The sequence below is a fragment of the Podarcis tiliguerta genome (genome assembly GCF_965153285.1).
Source record: "Podarcis tiliguerta genome assembly, chromosome: 8".
Taxonomy (NCBI): domain Eukaryota; kingdom Metazoa; phylum Chordata; class Lepidosauria; order Squamata; family Lacertidae; genus Podarcis; species Podarcis tiliguerta.
In genome coordinates, this window is record NC_139541.1 from 77,961,405 (window position 1) to 77,971,095 (window position 9,691).

At 48.2% G+C, this 9,691-nt stretch overlaps 1 protein-coding gene across 2 annotated transcripts; it reads left to right on the top strand.

Annotated features, from left to right (window-relative positions):
* Nucleotides 1-1,352: 1,352 nt before the first annotated feature.
* Nucleotides 1,353-9,417, top strand: LOC310684799 (apolipoprotein C-II-like). Of its 2 annotated transcripts, none has more exons than XM_083456395.1 (5): nucleotides 1,353-1,389; nucleotides 1,866-1,916; nucleotides 3,649-3,715; nucleotides 8,506-8,662; nucleotides 9,196-9,417. In XM_083456395.1, the coding sequence occupies exons 3-5, from the start codon at nucleotides 3,664-3,666 to the stop codon at nucleotides 9,284-9,286; spliced, it is 300 nt and encodes a 99-aa protein (XP_083312521.1). In that variant the 5' UTR covers nucleotides 1,353-1,389; nucleotides 1,866-1,916; nucleotides 3,649-3,663; the 3' UTR covers nucleotides 9,287-9,417. The 2 variants fall into 2 exon arrangements, with proteins under 2 accessions (XP_083312521.1, XP_083312522.1); XM_083456396.1 differs by having other exon boundaries at nucleotides 1,359-1,467.
* The last annotated feature ends 274 nt before the right edge of the window (nucleotides 9,418-9,691 follow it).

Consider the following 9,691-nt stretch of genomic DNA (forward strand, 5'->3'; position numbering starts at 1 on the left):
ACTTTGGAGGTCCTGAGCCGCAAAGTGGTTAGATTGGTCTCAACTAGGGCCAGGGCCTTTTCAGTACTGGCCCCGACGTGGTGGAACGCTCTGTCACAAGAGACTAGGGCCCTGCGGGATTTGACATCTTTCCGCAGGGCCTGCAAGACAGAGCTGTTCCGCCTGGCCTTTGGTTTGGACTTGGTCTGACCCTTATGTTTCCCTCCCCTTATGGTCTTGATTTATCAGCTATTTTAAAATGAGGCTGCTTTTTAAATTGCATTTTAACCTTTATTTTAAATTGGTTCCCCCCTCTCTTTTCCCCCTATTATGTTTTTAATTTTATTGGTGTTAGCCGCCCTGAGCCCGGCTCTGGCCAGGGAGGGCGAGGTATAAATAAAATTAACTATTATTATTATTATTATTATTATTATTATTATTATTATTATGAGTTGCCCAAGGGAGGAGGCTGGCAGCGGCAGCCATGGAGAGGCAATGAGATGCTCCCTCACAGCCGCCATCGTCATCACTTTGGACAAACGCCGGCTCTTCCTGCTCCCAGAACTCAGCGCTGGCAGGGGAAATAGGGACCTTCTGGGATCAAATCAGAAGCCAGGGCGGCTTTTGTAATTCCGGGACTGGAAATTCAGGACCCCTGGAGGTCCTGTGTATCAGGCGAAGACATCCCTGCCTCCTGTGACCTCACTGCATTTTAAGCTGCTAATATGGAGGGCTGGTTCCATGCGGATTAGGCCCATGGCTTGCCAGTAGCTAACAGCCCCTGTGGGAGGCAGTATGTCTCTGGGTATCAGTTTCTGCGAATCCCAAGATGGGGAGAACACTGTTGCACTCCGAGAGGGGCCTCCAAAAGCATCTATCTGACCACTGTGAGAATGGGACGTTGGCCTAGATCGGCGTTTCTCAAACTTGGGTCTCCAGCGGTTTTTGGACTACAACTCCCATCATCCCTGGCTAGCAGGGCCAGTGGTCAGGGATGATGGGAACTGTAGTCCGAAAAACAGTTGGAGACACAAGTTTGGAACACCCTGGGCTAGGTGGACCTTTGATCTGATCCAGAAGGGCTCTGCTTCATGTCCTAAACTCTCAGGGCTCCATAGTTGGTAATGGATGGGATAACTTTATCAATGGGCAGTGTCCCAACTCTTGTTCAGCTGAGCCCCACAGTCTGCTGGCTCACAAAGGCGAATATTCGCTGGAAACTCTCGTCCATCGGTGTTGCAGCTCAGACCTGTTTGCTTGAACTTTGGACATGTCAGGGGATGTGCCATTTGGCCAGGAGGATTGTGGGAGAAGGTGGGGCTGTGGGTGCAAGAGCGCCGTCTCATATAAAAGCGCGGTGGCTAATTCTGGGACAGGGAAGGGTAACACAGACGGCGGCGGCTGCAGAGAGTGAGTGTGCTTGTCTACTCAGGGGCTTAACTCTGTGGCCATCTCCTTTGTACCTTTGGAAAGACCAGCAGGAGCCAGGTTTGACGGGGAAATGGGGGAGAGAAGTCGTCTGCGTGTTTGACTCCTGTACCCATGCAACAGATGAGGAAGTTGAGGACCCAACGGGGAGATCCATCACATTAAGATGTGCACCTTGGAGACCCAGGGACCAATGCCGGGGGAAGGGGAGTGTTGCAGAATTTAGGAACTGGTGTTATAATTCTCCCACCTTTTTTAAAAAAATGTTGTCTGTTGTCCTCGGATGCCTTGCCCACAGTCCATTTATATTTTTGCATATTTGAGAACAAGGTAGGAAATCAAACAGGCTTTTTGGAATTCTTGTTTCTAAGGAGGTCAAGGGCTGACCTCTGATTCCAAAAGGGGAATAACCGTTGTCCCTAATGGGCTCTGTTTACTTGCATATCTTCTGTGCTTAGTTTTAGGTCTCCCTAACAGCAAAGAAGAAACGTGGCAATTTAAACTGAGAGGTAAGTCTCCATTTCTACTATTTCGCCGTATTTCATAGAATCATAGAACTGTAGAGCTGGAAGGGACTCCCCCCCCCCGGGTCATCTAGTCCAACCCACTGCAATGCAGGACTCTCACTTAGATCTTGTGGGAGTCTGTTCCACCGGACATGCTCTTGTGGCTTTAACGTGTTTCCACGCCGAAACATAGCAAGTTTCCCACTAAATATCTAATGCCGGGGAGAGCTTCACCTGCTTAATCCCTGCATCTCGGACAGATGTTAGAGATACGAAAGGCAGAGGCTATTGAAAAGTTTGCAGCCGTTCTTGCAAGGCTGGAGGATCTGTGGCCCATCAGATGCTTTGTTGGACTCCAACTCCCATCAGCCCCAGCCAGCGGTCAGGTATGATGGGAGTTGTAGTCCAGTCACATGTTCCCCGCCTCGGCTTTGCTGAACGGCAGCCTTCAGCATTATACATCGAAATGTGTACTGTGAATTTATGGTAGCTTCATTAAGCACATAAGAAGATTAATTGGATCAGGTCGAAATGATCTAGTCCAGCATCCTGTTTTTTTAGGACCAATCAAATTGTTTTCATTTCTACACCGGTATATATATATATACACACCGGTGTAGAAATGAAAACAATATATATAAAAAATCTCAAAGCGGTTTACCAGAATAGTATGAAAAACTATGGTAGAAACGGATTATTTAAAAATAAATAAATAGAGAAAATTAAAGGAAGTGGTTAAAAAGAAAAAGATTGACAATGGTAACCACAGAAAGGTGGAGGGAAGTCGAAGCATTCAGGAACTCCTAAATGAGGATGTTGATGTTTAATGTTTGAATTTAAATTTGTAACATAAAATTCAATATTTATTTTTTAAAAAAAACCAATCCAGAATAAAGCATTGCAAAAGAAAATCAAATATAAAGTATAGATTCAAGATAATGCAAATTAACAAGATAAAATGCCATCTGAAATATTTCAAAATATGACATTGCAAAGGAGGTCACTGCAGAATGCACATTGCCAGAGTTGCTTGCCTTCCATCAACAAAAGCAAAATGTGTTTTTTTGTTTGTGATGAATCTGCTCAATTGGCTGAATTCAACTTAAAAATAAAAAACACTGCAACCCTTCCTCCTAGCACAGAGGGTGAGAAAGGACTGTGTTTTATCTGGCAACAATTTATTTGTGAGATTCAAAATGTTTCAGCAAACACATATCATGGCCATTGGGTCGGTAACTCCAGGGACAGACCCCGCAGTAAGTGGATAGGGATGAATAAGATATCGATTGTGATCTTGTGCCCTGCCCTTCATCCAAGACCACCGCCCCTTTATCCTCACAACGACCCTGTGAGGTGGGCTGCACCGAGAAACAGTGATCGCAGGTCATTCTGCGAACTTCATAGCAGATTACTTGAAATGTATCTCCACAGTCTAGGTCCAGCACTAGCTCTCTTATTTAAAAAAAAGTAAAATAAAGATAATAGAATCATAGAAATGTAGAGTTGGAAGGGACCACAAGGGTCATCTAGTCCAACCCCCTTTTGCCCAACGTGGGGCTTGAACCCATGACCCAAGATCAAGAATCTCACGCTTTACCGACTGATCTGCATGTTGGGGGGGGGGGTTTGTTTTGGCTGGGAAACAGCAGGACCCGCTATATCCCATGAGGGGCTCAGCTTTGCCTGTTTCCTAACCCGGTTTACTTAAGCGAATGTTTGTGTTTCAACATCCTAGGCGGCGGTTGTGAAAATGGATCTGAAACTTGTGGCCGTGTCGATCCTGTTAGTGCTTTTCTGCTCAGGCAAGTTTCCTCCGATTGCTGATTTGAGAAGGCGTGTCTGTATATGGATATCTGTATGCGCCATACATTGAAAGCGAGCGCACCCAAATCGCTGGGATTTGTAGTTTGTTAAGGCTGCTGGGACGCGGGTGGCGCTGTGGGTTAAAGCCTCAGTGCCTAGGACTTGCCGATCGAAAGGTCGGCGGTTTGAATCCCCGCGGCGGAGTGCGCTCCCGTCGTTCGGTCCCAGCGCCTGCCAACCTAGCAGTTCGAAAGCACCTCCGGGTGCAAGTAGATAAATAGGGACCGCTTACTAGCGGGAAGGTAAACGGCGTTCCGTGTGCTGCGCTGGCTCGCCAGAGCAGCTTCGTCACGCTGACCACGTGACCCGGAAGTGTCTGCGGACAGCACTGGCTCTCGGCCTATAGAGTGAGATGAGCGCACAACCCTAGAGTCTGGCAAGACTGGCCCGTATGGGCAGGGGTACCTTTACCTTTACCTTTAAGGCTGCTGGGAACTGTAGCTCTGTGAGGGGTGAATCATAAGAACATAAAAAGTGACCAGTGGCCCATTCTAGTCCAGCAACCTGTTCTCACAGCGGCCATCGAGATGCCAAACACACAGACAAGACCTGAACACAAAAGCATTTCTCCTCCTATGGCTCCAGCAGAGGCACGGCCATTTTGGCCAGTAACCACTGATAGCCCCTCACCTCCATGAATTGGTCCAGTCCTCATTTAAAGCCTGCAGGTGGGCAGCCACCACTGCTTCCTGTGGCAGAGAGTTCCACAGTTTAATGATGTGCTGTTCCCAGGATGCTTTTGGGGGGTGGCGGCAAAAAAGTGTGTGTTAAATGTTTGTGGTGTGTACAACAGTTGACAACTGTGCAGTCTCCGATAAAGTGGAAATCATGAGTGGTTTTATGTTCCGATGTGCAGCGTAAAAGGCAGATAGGATCAGGCGAAAGGGCCCTTGAACAGGGCACATCCCAAATGGTTGCAATGAATCCGAAAGTTCCCTGCGCTTTTTACTGTTTGTATGCATCTAAACCCCACTAAGCTGATAAAATGCAAGTCAGCATGCAGAAGACGGAGATTTATGTGAGAGGTGGAATGTCACTGCTTCAGCCTTTTGGTTCTCTTTGCAAGATAACTTGCACTTCCGAATTTTTTGCACAGTTAAGGTAGGGTTGCCATATTTCAAAAAGTAAAAACCAGGACACCCCAAAAGTTGTTGAGCTTTTTTGAGCTTCTTTTCAAAAATGCCCCTAAAAAAGCAATTTTTCGATTCACTTGTCTAAGATCCTGGAAAATCTGGACATATGGCAACCCTAATTAAAGGTACAGGAACCCCATCCTTAATTGCAGGAGGTCACCTGTTGAATTGCTGCCTGGGGGGAACAGTACTATCATATATTCTGATGTGGCAGCTTTAATCAGAATCTGTCCATGAGAACTTTTTGTTCTGAAAACATTAACATTTTTCAGAGTGAGACGCATCTTTTGGCATTCATGGCATGCTGAACTGAGACACGTGGAAGTGAAAACGTGTGTTTTAACCTTTCGGTAAGGCTATAATTTGCCACTAGTCCTCGTGGAAAGACTATACAGTGGTACCTTGGGTTGCATACACTTCAGGTTACATACGCTTCAGGTTACAGACTCCGCTAACCCAGAAATAGTACCTCAGGTTAAGAACTTTGCTTCAGGATGAGAACAGAAATCGTGCTTCGGCGGCGCGGCAGCAGCAGGAGGCCCCATTAGCTAAAGTGGTGCTTCAGGTTAAGAACAGTTTCAGGTTAAGAACGGACCTCCGGAACGAATTAAGTACTTAACCCGAGGTACCACTGTATATTGCTGACGATCTAAATGTAAAAAGCTTTCACCTCATTTACACTCCTACTTCTTGTAAGCAGAACCAACGCTACCATTAGGCAGACTGAGGCAACTGTCTCAGGCTGCAGATGCTATGGTGATGGGGGGGGACGGACAATGATGGCGGTTCTTTGGCTGTTCCTCCAGAGCCCCCTGCCATTCCTCCCTGTTGAGGGATAAGGGCCCGTCCATAAAGGTAAAGGTATTAGGTCCAGTCGGAACCGACTCTGGGGTTGCGGTGCTCATCTCGCTTTATTGGCTGAGGGAGCCGGCATACAGCTTCCGGGTCATGTGGCCAGCAGGACTAAGCCGCTTCTGGCGATCCAGAACATCACACGGAAATGCCGTTTACCTTCCCGCCGGAGCAGTGCCTATTTATCTACTTGCTTTCGAACTGCTAGGTTGGCAGGAGCAGGGACTGAGCAATGGGAGCTCACCCCGTCACGGGGATTCGAACCGCCGACCTTCTGATCAGCAAGTCCTAGGCTCTGTGGTTTAACCCACAGCGCCACCCATGTCCCTAGGGGCCCGTCCATACTTTGACTTTATGTGGATTACAAATTCCTTGCATCTCCTTGAATTCCTTCCCCCTTCTCAGGGCCGTCTTAAGCATATCCAGTGCCGTGGTTCAAAGCTCCCTCCAGCGCCGCCACCCCCCATTTCCCAGAGTTTTTTTAGGTAGGATGGCGCTGCCAGTGGGGCTGGAGGAGGCGGGCAGCAGCTGGAGGGCGGCTCCTCCACCGGGGAAGAGGCGGAGACTGAACGCAGCGCCTCCTGGCTCCGCTGGCCACTTTGTGCTGTGGTGGCCATGGCAGACGGAGGCTCCGGGCGCGGCGCTGCTTCGGTGCGGCATGGCGGAGGCGGGCGAGGGTGGCGAGCTGATGCCGCATCCCGCCTTCGCCTCTTCCCTGGCGCCCTCCAGAACTTGGCGCCCTGATGCCCTGCGCTACTAGCCTCTATGGGTAAGACAGCCCTGCCCCTTCTCCACGTCACACTTCTCCTCCTTAAATCTGGAGATTCCTTTGGCTTTGAAAATCCAGAGAACTACACTGATTGCATAGGGAATCTCCAGATTTACGGAAGAGAGGGCAGCAGCAGCTGGAGGCGAACGCCACAGTGGAATAACCACTCTCCCATCAAAACTGGAAAGCGCCGTTTGTGTGGCCACACGCGGCGCCCCGATCCCTGAGACAACGGCAGAAGTTCCTGGTCCGCCTCCCCATGTCACAGCCCTTTGGGGTTCCCGCCAAGCCTCAGTTCGAACAAACCTATCTGTGGCAGGGGGAGGCGGAGCTATTTGCGTAGTTGAAAGGGGCGGAGCCTACCTGAGAGCGCACAGTCAGCTCCAGAGGCCCCCCCCCCCCCCGCTGTTAAGGGACTGGGAAAGAATTTCTCTGCATTGGCAGGTTTCGCCTTCCCCGTAGCAGATGTCACAACTAAATGGGGGGGGCAGTGCTGGATTTACGTATAAGCTAAATAAGCTATTGCTTAGGGTCCCACTCTCTTTTGGGGGCCCCCAAAAAAATTAAAGGGAGAAAACAACTGGGTGTACATTTCCAAAATGTAAGATAAAAAACAATTAAAATAAAACCTACATACAGCAACACTGTATATAGGGTGCCTACATTCTGCATGGACTGGTGGCATGGCAAAATGTGCAAATGGCTTGAGATACCTATTAGGTCCATAAATTACCATATAGCATATATTCAACACAAAAAACAGCGGCAATTTGTTGTTGACAAAGGACAGCTGGACATATAAAGGGCCCCATTACCTTCAGTAGCTTAGGGCCTCATCAAACCTAAATACGGCCCTGGAGGCGGGGGCGTGAAGTGGTGATGCATACCCTACCCCCCACGGCAGCAATCCCAGGGTTCCCCGTTAAAGGGGCTGAGTCCGAGGGGAGTCACTGGCCATACACTGAAAGGTTGTCAGTGGACTCCCCATCATTGGTGTGAAATGGTGTCTTCCAGAGCCAATCCAGACAGACCTGATTACCCTGATGTGCCTCAGATCAGGGAGCCAGCATGGTGTAGTGGTTAAGAGCGGTGGACTCGTAATCTGGGGAACCGGGTTCGCGTCTCCGCTCCTCCACATGCAGCTGCTGGGTGACCTTGGGCCAGTCACACTTCTTTGAAGTCTCTCAGTCTCACTCACCTCACAGAGTGTTTGTTGTGGGGGAGGAGGGGAAAGGAGGTTGTTAGCCACTTTGAGACTCCTTAAGGGGAATGAAAGGTGGGATATCAAGTCCAAACTCTTCTTCTTCTTCTTCTTCTTCTTCTTCTTCTTCTTCTTCTTCTTCTTCTTCTTCTTCTTCTTCAGATCCCCAGCTGGGGACTGGGAGAGATACGCGCCCAATGCCTAAGCCAAGGTCTTCCTACATCTGAAAGTTTAAATAAAGTTTTGGCCAATTTAATCCCATAACATCTTGTCACGAGTCATTCATTTCTTCCGGGTGGCCCTTGGGGTCGGGGTGTGTGTGTGTGTCTCTGCCTGGGCACACAATTAAAAGAGACACAAAGAGTTCACAATCCACATTAAGCCAAGGTATTTCTGACAATTAGCGTATTGCCCTCAGGTGTGCGGGGAGATGTTATCCGCATGCCGGCTTTAAAGTAAGATTTCACAGCCAGCCTAGTCACCCTCTGTATACAGAATGGTAGGGGTGCCATCTTGTCTTCCGCCTCAGGCGGCAAAATGCCATGGACTGGCCCTGGTCATAAGGAAAGGCCCAAACTGAATACACCGTGGTTTCATTTCCCGTAATGAACTTACATCTCTCTTTGAACAGGAAGCTCCCAGGAGCTTACAATAACTTCAAAACAAAAGTCACCATTTCAATCACCCGAGAAACGCAGACAATAAATAAAGCAATTCGTCCCCAAAATCTTAACAGTTTACCTTTTTTTCTTTTCTGTTCACCTTTCTTTGCAGAAGTCTCCAGCTCTCGCTTGCAGAAACGAGAAGCCGAGGAGCCGGAACTGTTCGCTCAAGTTAAGGAGAAAGTCACAGGGGCCTGGGAACAAGTTTCCAGCACAGCCCAGGGCTGGCTAGAGAAAATCCAAAATCTGGAAGTCACAAAGCCAATAATGTGAGAATAAGGCAGGGGACAACCAGGAGGTGGACGGAGGGAGGTTTTCCAATAATTTCGGGTTGTAGCCAGTGTTACTCATACTCAGAAATTGAAATTGATGGACATGACTAACTCAGATCTATTAATTTCAGTGGGTCCACTCCGAGTTCAAAATCTGTATTTGCAGAACTATGATAGCACTTTAAACTGTCATGGCTTCCCCCAGAGAATCCTGGGAACTCTCATTTGTTAAGGGTGCTTAGAGTGTTAGGAGGCCCGCTATTCCCCTTCCAGAGCTACAATTCACAGAGTGGTATCGCAAGCCAATCCCTCTTCCTAGGGAACTCTGTAAATTATGGATCTGTTGGGGGAATAGGGGCGGGGTCTCTTATCAACTCCCTGCACCTTTAACAAACTACATCTCCCAGAATTCTTTGGAAAAGGGGACCCCGTGAGTGTTTCAAGCGGCGCCACTATGCTTTAAATATATATGGTGTGGATGTGGCCACTGGCGACCCATCTTCAACCCTTCTTTCCTTTATCCTTTCCAGAAACATGTACGAAAACAGCGTGTCAAGGATTAAGACCTACACGGACATACTCTCCGACCAAGTTTACCACCTCCTGCAAAGTGAGAGTTAATGTCGTCCAGCTTTCTCCCTTCTGCAGAGACTAGTCGCTGAGGCTCAGGGAAGCCTTCGTTTTTTTCATACATTTTGCTTGTAAAGATGCTCCCATGCTTAGGAAATGAATAAAGCTCCTTTCTTGCTGAAGTGCTGATTTGTGAGTTGCATTCTTTCTTTGGGAGGGAGGAAAGTGTTGACATTTCAACCGATGAGCTACAAAATAAGGAGAGGCATTTCAGGGTGTGTGTTTTTCTCAGCTCATTTTTCTCCAGTCGCTAGCTGGGTTCTCCACATTTCCACATCAGTTTGCATTCTATTTATTTATGTTCAAAGGTCGTCGTGGAAATTCGCCTGCTTCTCGCTGTGAATGTATCCCGACAGACACATTCTTGAATGCAATATTGTGTTTTCATTGGGAACC

Excerpts from the sequence above, each read along its gene's own strand:
- LOC310684799 (XM_083456395.1), top strand. The coding sequence starts at position 3,664 with ATGGATCTGAAACTTGTGGCCGTGTCGATCCTGTTAGTGCTTTTCTGC. Across the intron at positions 3,716-8,505 it reads GTTAGTGCTTTTCTGCTCAG|AAGTCTCCAGCTCTCGCTTG; the intron begins GCAAGTTTCCTC and ends CTTTCTTTGCAG. Across the intron at positions 8,663-9,195 it reads GAAGTCACAAAGCCAATAAT|AAACATGTACGAAAACAGCG; the intron begins GTGAGAATAAGG and ends TATCCTTTCCAG.